The 15,284-nt window shown below is 38.8% G+C and overlaps 1 protein-coding gene across 3 annotated transcripts in view; it reads left to right on the top strand.

Annotated features, from left to right (window-relative positions):
- The window catches only part of EGF (epidermal growth factor), an 85,110-nt gene that overhangs the window by 48,075 nt on the left and 21,751 nt on the right, over positions 1 to 15,284 (top strand). For all 3 annotated transcript variants that reach the window (XM_045589027.1, XM_045589028.1, XM_036409044.2), the window contains exons 13-17: positions 949 to 1,172; positions 4,988 to 5,155; positions 5,873 to 6,022; positions 9,531 to 9,650; positions 14,610 to 14,726. In XM_045589027.1, the coding sequence (XP_045444983.1) occupies positions 949 to 1,172; positions 4,988 to 5,155; positions 5,873 to 6,022; positions 9,531 to 9,650; positions 14,610 to 14,726 (779 nt within the window). The remainder of the gene's footprint in view (positions 1 to 948; positions 1,173 to 4,987; positions 5,156 to 5,872; positions 6,023 to 9,530; positions 9,651 to 14,609; positions 14,727 to 15,284) is intronic.

Raw genomic sequence — 15,284 nt, 5'->3', positions numbered from 1 at the left:
AATTTCTTTTTAAAAGAAATGGGCTGTAATTCAGTAATCAATCAGGCATAAGCCCATTACAAAGCTTTCTTTAAAAAGCTACATTATTGTTTTCTTGAACAGAAGATGACATTTAGATTGTATGACTTACTATTCAATAATTCTATTTAGAAAGCTCATAAGATGAGTTCAAATGATGGGTCATTCCTAGATTTAGACAAGAGGAAGTAGAAATCATAAAAGACTATTCTATGTTCTTAATTATGAATTAGTAAAAAATGTTGGTTGAGGTTCAGAGAAGTAAGTAGAACCAATTTCTCTCTAGATTTTCAAAAACCAATTCTTCTCTTTATGATGGCCTATAGGAAAAACAATATTGGTAATAATTGATCATTGATTTGAAGCCAGCCATATGATTAAAAGAGTAATATAACCATCTCTAAACAGGCCAGAGAAAAGATAAGGACCTTAAAAAATGTCCCTCAGCACAGTTATAGAATGTGATATACAGAACTTAAATTAACCAGGTTAACCGAGTGCATAGCATAAAACTGGATAGTAGATAAACATGCTCTTCTCTTAATGCTGTAATTTTACATATACAGTCGTTTATATATGCACAGCAGAAGGACAAGCTAGCAAGTTTCAGTGCCTTTTGTAGCATGAAATGCTAATTTAAGAATATGTACTTGAACACACTTTCAATTAATAATATTCTGCAGTTTTAAAAATTAATAATTCCTTTTTTATCTAATGACCTAAGCCTTAATTCAACAATTCCTGCCCAAGATGCTCTACAAAGAAAAGTTTTTGCTTTTGAAAAAATGATTCATCCAACATAGAGCTCTATTTACTTCTTCTATAATCTTCTAGTTTATTCTCAAGTAATTTACTTGATGTTCCCAATGATGAAAGAATAGGAGAATTTTTTGTGCAATTTTTATTTATTGTATGCTTTCTTGATTAAAGGAGATTATTCTGGACTGATATGGGGATTAATCCACGAATTGAGAGTTCTTCCCTCCAAGGCATTGGCCGGCTGGTTATTGCTAGCTCTGAGCTAGTCTGGCCCAGCGGAATAACGATTGATTTCTTAACGGACAAGTTGTATTGGTGCGACGCCAAGCAGTCTGTGATCGAAATGGCCAATCTGGATGGTTCAAACCGCCAAAGACTTGCCCAGAACGATGTAGGTGAGACTTTGGGCTGGGTGATGTCTTCATCTTGACTGAGAGCTGATGAGTGTTAAATACAAAATGTGTTTGTGCACACATGCACCTGCATACACCACATTTTAAACCATATGACGAGAAAGAAATAGAGACAGACTGACAGACTTCTCTAGAGATTACCTGAACATTGGAATATTGAACAAAAAAATAATGGTGTGCAGTCATTTCACTTTGTCAAGATTTCCAAAAATCAGAATGAAAACATTAAAAATTTTAAAACTTTTTTAAGAATAAGAACTTGATTCTTCTGTTATCATTTTTTTGTTTGTTTTAGAAAATGTCATTTTTAGCACAGAGATAATATCCTCTTCAGAGATTAATGAATATCAATTGATAACATGTGCAAAGGCTAATATATCTTTGCCCCCTATTATAGTTTCAGACCTAGCATGTATTTTCTTAAACATCTTTAAACTGTAGCTATGGTAACTGTTAAAGGAGAAGTACAAATGGCTATAAGATTCATAGAGAAATTCATTAGGCTCAGGGAAACAGCATTTGAAGCAGGCCGTGTGGGAAATAGATGATGATAAAACTTGATCATTTGAAATAGAGCTGCAGAAATTATTTTTTGTATGTTAGTATTGCCAAGATATGTTGATGAACTTAATTTTAAATGTACTAGAGAACCATTGCATGTTCTTGACCAGGAGATGAATATGAAATTGGTATTTCAGGATAATCACTTAAATAACAGTATAAGAGTTGGAAATCTGGAGATAAGAAAATCAGTCAGGAGACTACAAAAGTTGTCCAGATAACAAATAAAAAAGAATATCACGAATAATAACAGGAAAATGGAGGACCATTGAAAAAATCACTGTAAAGAAAAAAAATTGAGTTTTTCTAACACATTGGATATAGAAGTGAGGGTCAGAGAGGTGTTAAAGATGCTTCAGGAGTTTACAAAATGGTTGGAAGATGAAAACACATGGTTTCTTTTTTTAAGGAACAAGCTAACAAACTAACAATCTGTATAAGACATTTATTTTGCCCATTCTCTTTGGTTTTAGAGATAATGAATTTCTAGATTCGTGGTATATGTTACAGAGATCAAGATAAATAAAACTGTTAATGTTATATACTTCTACATTTCTTTAAAAATTAGAGATGCTTCACATAAATGATAAGCTTGTGCATAATTATAGGCTTTATTCACCCATGCACTTAACAGATGTTTATTGAAGCACATACCCAGTGGAGATTTAAACAAACATTGTTCTTGGGTCTAGAGGCAGAGACTTATTTAAAAAATGCATCTCCCAAATAAATGTGAAATTCTAGCTTTGATATATGAGGGTACTACGTGACTTGAAAATTTCTAACCAGACTATAAAGACACAATGTTCTAAACCAAAAATCATAGCTGAAATTTTAAAAAATAATTTATATTTTTACTCTAATCTGTGACTAATGCCACTTCATATTAAAGGCCATTATCAAAATAATTGGACATTAAGATGTCTAAATAGCTATTCCCATCACTGCAGTGCCATCTACAGGTATGTAAGTGGTGGCTTCTCAAGGGTCAGTTCAGGGTTGTTTTTCTTTAATTGAATTTATTGGGGTGACATTGGTTCACAAAAACCATACAGATTTCAAATGTACAACTCAACAAAACATCCTCAGCACACTGCATTGGGTGCCCATGGCCACAAGCAAAGTCTCTTCCAGTCACCATTCCCCCACCTTTGTCTAGTTCCACCTCCCCTCCATCCAGCCTCTTTCCCTCTGGCTAACACCACAACACTGGGTTTTTAATGTAAAGATTGAAAGAATTTATTCTTAATTTTTAATGCAACAATGGCTCTTCCATAAATCTGGTAGGGGTATTTGTTGAAAAACTATAGTTAATTCTGACACATGCTACAACATGGATCAACCCAGAAGACATCAAGCTAAGTGAAATAAGCCAGTCACAAAAGATCAGTATTATATGATTTCACTTATTTGAAGTATCTATAATAATCAAATCCATAGAAACAGGAGGTAGAATGGTCTTTTTCAGGGACTAACAGGAGGGAGAAATGAGAAGTTGTTGGTTAATAGGTATAGAGTTTTAGTTTTGCAAGGTAAAAAAGTTTCTGGAATTTGGTTGCACAATAATGTGAATTAACTTAATTCATTAGCATTGCTGAACTATGCACAGGTTAAGATGGTAAATATTATGTTCTTTTACCCAAATAAAAAACCTGGTAGCTATATAAAAAATTCCCTTGCGGCATTTATGGCTTTAATTTAGGACAATGGGCTAGAGACTAAAGTGAATCTTTAAGGCTCATTGACACCAGGACAAGTCATTTGCATTTGCTGCCAGGAGAGGGAGACATTCATTCTAATCCACCAAGTCCATGGCCCATCTGCATAGACTGGCCTGGGGAATGTGAGTGATGTGAGTAAAGCTTCCAAACTGGCCTCCTTAGCTTTACTTTCTAATTACTTAAGATGGTTTATTACAACACTAGAGGCCCAGTGCAAAAATTGGTGCTTGGGATGGGGTGGGGGGGGGGGGGTTGTCCCCTCAGCCCAGCCTGCACCCTCTCATAATCCTGGACCTCTGGCTCCTGATCGCTCACCTGCCTGCCTGCCTGGTTGCCCCTAACTGCCCTCCCTGCTGGCCTGATTGCTCCTAACTGCCCACCCCCTACTGTCACCCCAACTGCCCCTGCCCCCTTTTTTCCCCCCACCAACCTGGTCACCCCTCATAGCCTGCTGTTCAGTCATTTGGTCATCCCTCACTAACCCCCTGCCGGCCTGGTCATAAGCAGCCGTCTTTGAGGGTATGAGGGTTAATTTGCATCAACCCTCGAATTTCCCTACTTACTGAATACTAGAAAATCTTATCAGAGCAATATCAGCAGAGAGAGATGGGTTTAGCTGAGATGGTGTTAGAAGGGTTCCCCTAGGGTTGATAGCCATGAAAATGGAAGCAGCAGATAATAAAATACTTTAAAAAAACACACACATGACTAACAATGGAAGGAAAGAGACAAAAATAAGCTGGGGGCGAGGTAAGGGAGATGAAGAAATTAAAATGGAAGCGTCCTGAAGATATTAATCAGTTACTAGAAAGAAGCTAGTGGAGTGAAGAGAATGACGATGTAAACAAAATGGGTAATTGACCAAACAAGGACCTAGAGAAGGCTCCACAGAGGACGACACCGGGGGCCCAGGGCAGTGGGTAACGTGAGATAAGAGGCGAGATGGGAGAGGAGGTGGCGTCCAAGGCAGGGAAGTGTGCTGAGGGAAATGGGGATTTGAAGAGCTTATTCAGTTACCTTAACATTTTAAATATCTTTACACCAACCTGTGAATTAATGTACTACTTATTACTGCCACCCAAAAGACCAGGGACTGAAGGCAAAGAGGGGTCAGATATGGTATTCACGTTTATGAATGCTGATAGAATCACTGAACACAACGTTCCCGCCTGGCCTCCTTCCTCTTGGTGCCGTTACAGGGTGGGCAAAAGTAGGCCTAAAGTTGGTTCATACAGAAAATAATACAACAGCTAATAAATAATAACACAAGAATAAGCTCTGTGTTTTGCATACTTATAACTGTGAACCTACTTCTGGGCCATGCTGTATGCCAATGAGCCCTTATTCTCCAGTTCTGGGTGCCCACGGGCTTTGCTAGGACTTCATACCACTAGCTCCCATTGTAAGGTGAGGTCAGGTTAAGGGTAGGGATCGTGTGTATGTTGCGAGCCTTGTTCTTTTAAAGATATCCATGGCAAAGACAAGACGTATGTAATGCGCTGGGACTGCTTCCAGGTCACCCGTTTGCCGTGGCTGTGTTTGAGGATCATGTGTGGCTCTCGGACTGGACCGTGCCTTCGGTAATAAGGGTGCACAAGAGGACTGGCAAAAACAGGGTACGTCTCCGAGGCAGCATGCTGAAGCCCTCATCACTGGTTGTAGTTCATCCATTGGCAAAACCAGGTACACTGGACATGTTACACAGTCTTTCTTTGGCTGGAATCTGCGACTATTTTAATTGTTTGATGGCAGGGGAGGGGGGAAGTTGCAATTCTCACTAATCCAGGTTGATGTCAAGATTTCCTAAGATTTGAATTTTTTTTAAACTAAGGCAGTCTGGTAGTGAATTTGGGTTTTATTCTTTCAATTTTCTTCGTCCCTCCTCCCTCTCCCCCCCCAACCTCCCACCCCCCACCCCCAGCTTTTACCTATCTTGTCTTTTTAAAAGATTCTTGGGTGAAAGGCACCGAGGATGAGGGTGGGGGAGGGACAATGTAGCCACCTGCAGTGGACGCTTCTGTCTACACTGGGGCCTTTCTCCACGCCCTGAGAGTGACAGGGAGTGAGCAGAGAGAAAAGGCGCCCGAAGTCCTACAGTAACTCTTCTTCCTGAGCTGCCCCGTGTCCGTTTGACTAGATCCGGGGGCAGGAAATAGGAAGATCATCTTTCTAAAGAGCTTCTCAGCCAATAGGTTGTACTCAGTAAGTTACTCATCAGGTAATAACATTTTGAGCTAAACTGAGCTCCTTATAGGAGTGCTTCTGAAATAGCTCTTGCCGCGGGCTCCATTTAGAAACACCGAGTTTCTCTGCCCCTAAACTGTACACTGGGATTCCTATCAACGTGCCCTTTGGATCGCCAAGCCCATCCTTGAATGCAGCTCCTTTTCCCCCCGCTAGGAGCGGATCCCTGCTCATTCCAAAACGGAGGCTGTGACCATATCTGCAAAGAGAAGTTTGGAATTGCTCAGTGTTCCTGTCGTGAAGGTTTTGTGAAAGCCCCAGGTGGGAAAAAGTGTCTGGCTCTAACTGATCATCAAATATCAGCAGGTAATGTAATAAATTATATGCTAAATCATCCTACCTGGGCTTAGGGGTACAGTTCTGTTCTATTAATACACTAACCCCTATGCTTTTGCTGATTTTTAATACTTTGTATAATTAAAAGCCTCTCTGCTTTCAGGGAGGCCAAGTGTTTTTTTTGTTTTTTGTTTTTCTTCCTCTGATGAGTCTGGGCTTCTTATTAAAGACTAACTTGAATTGATCTCTTGTTGTAAACATAGTGAACAAAAGATAATATTCAAAGTTCAATCCTCCAACCCTTTATGGTGGAGTAGCCCAACTTTGGAAATAAATGCCAGTATTTTACCACCTCAGTTGATGTTCAGAGACATTTTGTTTAGAAGTTTTATAGCCTCAATGTTGGAGGTGACCCCCTTGTCATGTGACTAGTGTTAGGACAGAAGTCAAGTCTTTTCTAATAAATAGTATTTCCTCAAGCAAGTATGAGGAATCCAACCTGAGAAAGCTGTGATCATGTTTTTAAAAACTAACTATGACTTTGAGGAAGAGGAAGGAAGAGCAGGTCCAGTGTGATGTGTCAGTAGTCCTGACTTCGTTTTCTTGAATGTATGTTTAAGCAATTTTGGTATATTTGGATATATCTCTTGATATCTTTGTACCAAAGTGAATTTAAATTTTATTTAAAATATTTTTTAAAATGTATATTCATCTAATAGGCATGGTTTAAGGCAGATGACAGATTGACAGAAAACAAATGGATTAATCTATCCATAAACCAGAATTGGATATTTTGGATTTTTATAATTTTCTATCATTGTTGTCTTAGGACAGCGGTCGGCAAACTCATTAGTCAACAGAGCCAAATATCAACAGTACAATGATTGAAATTTTTTTGAGAGCCAAATTTTTTAAACTTCTTCAAAATTTACTCACTCAGGCCATGGTATTTTGTGGAAGAGCCACACTCAAGGGGACAAAGAGCCACATGTGACTCGTGAGCCACAGTTTGCCAACCACGGTCTTAGGACAACAGTTCTCAATATTTTTAGTTTCAAGTGCCCTTTACATTCTTAAAAATGATTGAGAACCATAAAGAGTTTTTGTTTATATAAGTTATATATATCCACATTTATATTAGTAATTAAAACTAAAAGATTCTAAAGATATTTATATTAAAATTATACTAATACTCTATTATATATGAACATAACGTATTTTAAGGAAATAAATAAAATAATTATATATTTTTTATAATTATATAAAATTAATATATAGAGGAAGGGAGAGGGACAGAGAGATAGAAACATCAATGATCAGCTGCCTCCTGCACAACCCCAACTGGAGATCGAGCCTGCAATCCAGGCATATGCCCTGGCTGGGAATCGCATTGTGACCTTCTGGTTCATAAGTCAGCGCTCAACCACTGATCCACATCAGCTGAGCTGAAATAATTACATTTTTCCAAACAAAAATATGTAGTAAGAAGAATGACATTGGTTTTCCTTTATATCTTTTTAAAAAAATATATATTCTATTGATTTTTTTACAGAGAGGAAGAGAGAGGGATAGAAAGTCAGAAACATCTATGAGAGAGAATCATCCATCAGCTGTCCCCTGCAACCAAGGTACATGCCGCTGACCAGAATTGAACCCGGGTCCCTTCAGTCCGCAGCCCGACACTCTATCCACTGAGCCAAACCGGTTTCAGCTTCCTTTATATCTTTAATATCTGGCTTAGTGGAGGGCGGCTGGATTCTCATATCTGCTTGTAGGTTAAATCTGTTGCTGTGCTATTTTGGTTGAAGCACATGAAGAAAATTTGGCCTCACAGAGACATAGAGTTAGAAAAGGGAGGAATACTTAGCTTATATTACAGATGATCTTTTTTTAATTTTTTTATTTGATATTATGTCAGAACTATACAGTTGGTAGTTTCTTAGAGTTTAGTTGCAATGTGGAATTTGAAACCATATCAATGAACTTTTTTGCCTTCTGACACATTAAAATCCAGGGGTTTATTTTGTGCTTTGAGTGGCTCTTTTACCTTGCATGACTTATTAGCATTATGTTTTGGTCACTTGAAAATGTGGTTGAGTTATGCAGGTCTGCCAATTGTTACATTCATATACAAAAATCAAATTAATTACCTTAATATTATCATCAAACTCATTAGAAAAGTCTTTGAGTATCGGGATTTTTGTCAAGCACATGGCAGATGAAAACATCTTCTATAATTCTACTTTCCACTTGAAAGCTCGAATTTTATTATTGGCAACAACTACTGTGAGTTGTTTCCCTTGAAGTGAAAGGCTCACTTCATTCATTTTTCAAAAAACGCTTGCCAAACCTGTTAAGTGTTAAAAACATAGTTTATCAGTCATTCTTTCAAGTGAAAATTATGCTCAGTGAAAAAAGGGGCTAGTTTCAACTTGCAACTCGAAGAGCATACAAATGATTTTCCTTCTGACAACCATCATAATTCATTATTTTCAAAAATAACAGAATGTTTTATATGTACTTCCCTTTTTATTATACAGAATATGAAAGAGCCAAATATTCCATGGTTGAGATGTTTAAAAATTAGTAATTCTTACTCTTTATCATGGATCTTCTTAAGTGAAAGTAGAATGTATGCATGTGTGTGTGTGTGTGTGTGAGAGAGAGAGAGAGAGAGTGTGTGTATGTGTGTGTGTGAATGTGTGTGTATGTCAGTGTGTGTGTGAGTGTGTGTATGTGTGAGTGTGTGTGTATGTCAGTGTGTGTGTGTGTGTGTGTGGCAGTGAAGAACATTAATACTGTTAGAGTTTGATGCCATGGCCTTGATTCTTGTTAAGACACTGAATTCCACCCATCATTACTTTTGCCCATCAATATCCACGGAGACACAGTGAAAAAAGACAGAAAACGTCAATGTTATTTGCCTTTTATAACAATAGCTTGACCTTATGAACTCCATGCAATGGAACCCCAGGGATCCATGCACCATACTTAGCATATTGGTGTTTTAGAGGATCCAGTTTTTCAATGTCTGGGAGGTTGCATAGGTCCCATGCCTATATTAAATTGTGGCCTATTTATGCTCCTCCACATTCCCACATAAAAAAAATCAGGCAAAAATAAGTTTTGGAGCAGCCTAAAGGAGGAGTGTATATGGAAGTCAGGTTGGGGCGATCAGATCACTAATTTTCCCTTGTAATGACAGTCTATGATTATGGGCTGAGTATATTTGTAAGTATTGTAGGATTTCACATTATTGTTTTTGGGTTGTTTTTTTTTTGCCAATACCTAAAAATGTCCTGCCTTTCACCCCCACTGCCTCCCTTTCCTCCACCATCAGTTGCATGAGTAAAGCTTGGATGGTGGGCATAGCAGGTGAGGTTTTCTAAGTCATCAAGACCCTGATGGTTTCCTTGAATGCTCTTACTGTGAGAATGAATCTGAATTCACACCCAACAAAGAGCCATAAATATAAATTAAACACAACTTTTCTTGAATCATAAAAAATAAATTAATTATATCTGTTGACCTCCAATAGGTAGCAACGCAGATCTAAGTAATCAAGTCATGCCATCGGACATTTCATCCAGCAGTCAAGGGTTTGAAGATAACATTACAGAATCTCAACCTATGCTGGTGGCCGAAATCATGGTGTCAGGTATGAATAATGAATCCTCCAGTACAGCTTTGGTCCCAACCATTTCCATCCTACCAATTAAAATTCTGAATTATCTCTCTAACTTAATGTTGGCTAAATCTACACAAAACTAGTGAAGCCCAACTTTGGACTCCAACTTTGGAACTTTTCTTCTGAACCACGTACCGGAGGAAGATGGCCCCATATTAGACTGGACAAAAACTTCACTCATTGAGACTCTGCACTGAACCTTCTTGGAAGAAATCTAACTTGGAAACAAGGGTGAAGAATAAGACAGAACAGATTTGAATGTATCCCCCCCACACCTCATATTTTTGGTATTTGGCCCATCGAGCTGTACTTCATTAGAGTGAAAGTAGATAGTAATTGATAAGAAAATATAGGTTGTTTGCTTCAGCTGCTCCAGAAAGTCCACAATTAGCAACTGTTAGAATTTTCCTTCTATGTGGCACATTTATCACCAAATTGCTGTTATTTGTTCAGTATTTAACAACTTTAGGGAACATAATCCTTTTATATTCTGTATTCACTCATGAGACCAATGGTTTTCAAATTAGCTCAGCCCTAGGTCTTCTGCAAATCCCACACCTTCTCACTCTAGGTTTCTGCCCTTCAATCGGTGCAGCTGAGTAAGATTTTAACTAAGTGTCTGTAACTAAAAATATGTTTGGAGGCTCTACAGTAGGACATTACATACACTTAACAAAGTGCTCATCCAACTTTTATGATCAGCAGACTAATTTGTCAATGTATAAGTCTTACTCCTCCTCATTAGAACTTATCAGTGTAATCTTATATAATAAAAGCCTAATATGCTAAGTGTCCAGTTGACTGGTTGGCTGTTCAACCAATTAAAACGTAATATGCTAATGAGATGCCAAGGCCACTCAACAGCTCACTATGACATGCACTGACCACCAAGGGTAGACAGTGGACCAGTTGACCAGTCGCTATGACATGTACTGACCACCAGAAGGCAGACGCTCCAACCAGTACATTAGCTTGTTCCTGGGGTCCAGCTGATTGGGACCGAGTGAGATGTGCCAGATGTGCCCTGGAGCCCTCTTGTGGTCCCTCCCCGGCTGGCTAACCTCCTCCATCTCTCCCCAGCCCTGATCATGTACTGGTGGGGTCCCTTGGCTTGGGACCCCACTGGTACTCTCACAATCTGGGACCTCTTGGGGGATGTCAGAAAGCTGGTTTCTGCCCAGTCCCACAGGCCAGGCCGAGGGACCCCACTGGTGCATGAATTTGTGTACCAGGCCTCTAGTTTTTAAATAAAATACAAGGAGGTGGAATTTTCAACAATGATAATTTATATGGAGCTTTAGAGTTTACCAGGTACTTCATCTTCCAATTTGATACTTATCACAGCACATCATCTTACTGTGATTTAAAAACCGAGACTAAGATATTTGAAGTTAGTGACTTGACCAAAGATTTTTAAAAATTATGACCAAATAATTAATTCATGTCGAGAAAACGAGAACTGGAAAACATTGCCTCATTAGGAATATTATTCACTTAACAACTATTGATATTTATTTGTCATACATCATGCTAAGTGCGGGGGATGCTGTGATGAGATAAATATTCCGGTAGCCCCAGCCTCCAAGGTCATGATCTGATGTGGAGACAAACAATGTGATGAAATAAAACAATATAAATATGAGCAGGATAGAGAAACTTTCAAAGTCACTTGGGATCCCTAGAGATTCATAGAGTATATTTTGAAAGACTAATGTTTGGGGGACCCAAAGACCAAGATAAATGACAGTCATTTAGGCACATGGGTAAGATGGAAGAGTGATGAAATGGCTGAAAATTTGGGATGTATATATCATAGGCTGTGTTTGGCTTCATATCTGGAAACATACTCTGCCTTGTGTAGAATAGATGGAATTGATCGTCTTGGTTAAAATGACCTAATCTTTTCATACCTGGATTGTGTTCTATTTTGTCTTCGCTTATAAAGTTGTAGTTCTACCTGTGTTAAGCTAAGGGTCTTATTTATGAGTGAGATTTCATTTCAAAAAAAGGGTCTATATTAAAAAGAGCTTGAAAACTCTATGTTGGATTTTAGGTCAATATATTCTTATTCCCCAAAGGCACACATTGATCTGTAGCAAGTATCATAGATTTGTGTATAATATGACAAAGATTCTCAATCATAAAAATTTCATTGTCAAATCTCCTGAAATTATGAATTATTCTAGTTCATGAATAAAATTTAAAATTCGTAATGTGGCCTGTTGGGCCCTTGATGAACTAGCCCTCACACACTTCACCAACCAAGACGTGTGCCCTCGGGCCTCAGCTTCCTGCGGCCGCTCCAGTTACCCTGGTCTTACTGTGGCGCGCAGGCGCTGTGCTCTTGGCCCACGGTGCTCATTCTAATCCTCCCAAGTCCTGCAAATCCTTCAGACCTCAAATTTTTCTAAATGTATTTATTTATTTTTTAATTTTTTTTTTTATTGATTTCAGAGAGGAAAGGAGAGGGAGAGGGAGATACAAACATCAATGATGAGAAAGAATCATTGATTACCTGCATGCTCCACACTCTTTTTAAAATATATATATATTTTATTGATTTTTTACAGAGAAGAAAGGAGAGAGATAGTGAGCTAGAAACGTCGATGAGAGAGGAACATCGACCAGCTGCCTCTTGCACACCCCCTACCGGGGATGTGCCCGCAACCAACGTACATGCCCCTGACCAGAATCGAACCTGAGACCTTTCAGTCCGCAGACCGACGCTCTACCACTGAGCCAAACCAGTTTCGGCATGCTCCACACTCTTAATCGAGCCCACAACCCAGGCATGTGCCCTGACTGGGAGGTAAACTGGGACCTCTTGGTTCATAGGCCAATGTTCAACCACTGAGGGCCAGACCTCAGCTTTTATGCCCTTGCTCAGAAAGCCTTTCCTAGCCTCCTGATCCAGGTGAGAACTGCTTCAGTTCTCTTAGAGCTAGGGATTGTTTTATGAATAGTGCTTACCATACCTGCACTTAAATACTTAATTATATAAGGAAGCGGAGTCCTTATCTATGTTCTCCACCACTGTATTTGTGGCTCTCATTAGGATCTGGTACTTTTGAATGAAATTGTTAATTTTACCAGCAGGCCCCAGAATCTTCTCTAGTGTGATAAGGCAAATTGTGATTCAGGCTGCCACAGCATTCTTCTTCCTTATAATCCTTATTTAGATGTGCATAATAATTTATAATTCTCAAAGGAGTTTTAAAGATCACTTTTTCTTCAAGTCCTTTCAACAATCATGTAAAGCAAACTGGACAGAAATTGTCACTTGTATTTTAGAGAAGAGAATCGTGAAGCCCAGGCTTTCCTTCCTTCCAGAGCCAGTTTATGGTAGAAGGAACTTTGGCTAAGACCATCCCTCCAACAATGGCACCTCCATTGCTTTTTATTGTGCAAAGCAGCCTTAGGGTTTGCAAGTTACCAAATAAATCCCGAATCAGATTCTAATTTAAGATAATTGTGCAAGTGATTTAAAATGTCTTGAGTAATTGAATACTGTCCACCACACACTCTGAACAGCCTTGTGACTTGGACACTAGACCTCCAGATAAATGCCGAATCAAATGGGTAATTGATTTAGTCTGAAGTTATCCATCTTTAAGAGTCAGGAGTGACACATTATCAGGCAAGCCTGAAAGACATGTTTTCCCACAAGAGAAATCTTACCGAAATAGCTAAGCAAATCAAACACAATTACCCAAGGTCTGCGTTCGCATGGCATCAAATCCTACTTTGATCATTTAACTTTCTTTAAATTTATGGGCAAGTTTGACCTCCTCTATACTCAGATGAGCAAACTTACTAGTGAATAGACAGATGACAGCTTATATCCTACTGTGGTATGTCAGATCCCCTCAACTCCAAACGGGAGGAGACATTTGGAGAATGATTATATAGTAGTTAAAGGGCGGGGGTGGGGGTGAAAGTAGAGGGGGACTTGCTCATGTTTATGGCTCAGCATGCAACTCTGTCCCCTGAGGCATTTGCATTTAATGGAGTATGAAATGAGATGATCCATTTACAGCATTTAGTTTATATGGTTCATGACTTTGCAAAAGTGCCTTGAGGTTTGCAAGTCTCTGCATAAATCTTGATAATAAACATACATATTCTATTATATATGAAATGTAATTTTAGTAAATCAACAATAAATCTCTATGATTGAATCTCTTTGCCATGTTAGTACATGGAGCTACTTGCTATATATTACTCTGTGTGTCTTTCAGAGATAAGAACATATTGACCCCTTTTGTATTGTCATTATGGTTGGGAATTCTCAAATAAGCTAGAAACCTTTTGAAACTCGAGTCCATTTCCTCCTGGAAATTTTATAATTCAAGTTTTAAATGCTTTTAAAAACTTGTAAATAAGTTCATGCAGGGCTGTTTGAACACCAAACAGTTTTTTTTTAATTTCTTTATTGATTAAGGTATCACATATTTGTCCTCAACCCCCAATTCCAATCCCCCTCCCCGCTCATGCCCCCTTCCCCCTATTGTCCTTGACCACTGGTTAGGCTCATATGTGTGCACATAAGTCCTTTGGTTGATCTCTCCCTTTTATCACCACCCTCCCTTTCAGGTCCAACAGTCTGACCCATGGCTCCTTATCTCTGGGTCTGTTCTTGTTCATCAGCCTATGTTGTTCATCATTTCCCCTAGATGAGTGAGATCATGTCCTACTGGAAATATTCTTAGGACTAAAGCCTTGTTGAGAGCATGTAAATGAGAACAAATGGCTTGTGAGCCCTTTAAGATGGATATGACTTCCAGGTCAGTGGTGTTTCTATTTGGAGAATAACTTGTCCCAGAACTTGGAAAGCGGCACACTGGAATGCTCTGTAGAACCCAGAACACTAAAGCCCACTGTCACCTCTAAGGAAGGGAAGCAACCTGATGGGGTTCTCGCTCTTTGCAGATGACGATGACTGCAGCCCTGTGGGGTGTGGTCCACACTCCCAGTGCGTCTCAGAGGGAGAGGCTGCCACCTGTCAGTGTCTGAGAGGCTTTGCCGGGGATGGAAAAGTATGTTCTGGTAAGAGTGAAGGTCAATGTGCATAACTGGGGGAAACAGTGAGCCAGAAACATTCTCTTGGATCAAATGGGTTCAAATCTCATGAAGGATTTATGTAATCAGCAGGATTGAATAAATTATTTGGCATTAGCTAAAAAGATAATGGGCTTGCCTTTGGGGGTGGGAGTGGTGGTAGGGGGGATCAAATGGGGAAAAGGCAGACGAATGTAATACTTTAACCAACAACAACAAAAAGATAATGGGTGGCATGTATAGAAATAGGAAATATAGTATGTTGTTACATGACATTGAGTTTATGTTAAAATTACAATATATATGGAGTTGACATTATATGGAGTTGAGAATTTATAATTAGCTTCACATTCAGTATGAATGTGAATTCAAGTCAAACTTATAAAACCAACAATTTAATTTAAAAAAAAACAACACCTTTTTTCCTCCAAAAGCTTAGGTCATACGTTTTAGTTTAATAAATAGACTGTGATGGATCGGCTTCTGTTGTACATTGATTGCCTCAAAATCATAAGTTAGCGATTACTGTAAATAATCTCAGTCCTT

The sequence above is a fragment of the Pipistrellus kuhlii genome, unplaced genomic scaffold, assembly GCF_014108245.1.
Source record: "Pipistrellus kuhlii isolate mPipKuh1 unplaced genomic scaffold, mPipKuh1.p scaffold_m20_p_1, whole genome shotgun sequence".
Classification (NCBI taxonomy): domain Eukaryota; kingdom Metazoa; phylum Chordata; class Mammalia; order Chiroptera; family Vespertilionidae; genus Pipistrellus; species Pipistrellus kuhlii.
This window is presented reverse-complemented; position numbering and strand designations above follow the sequence as displayed.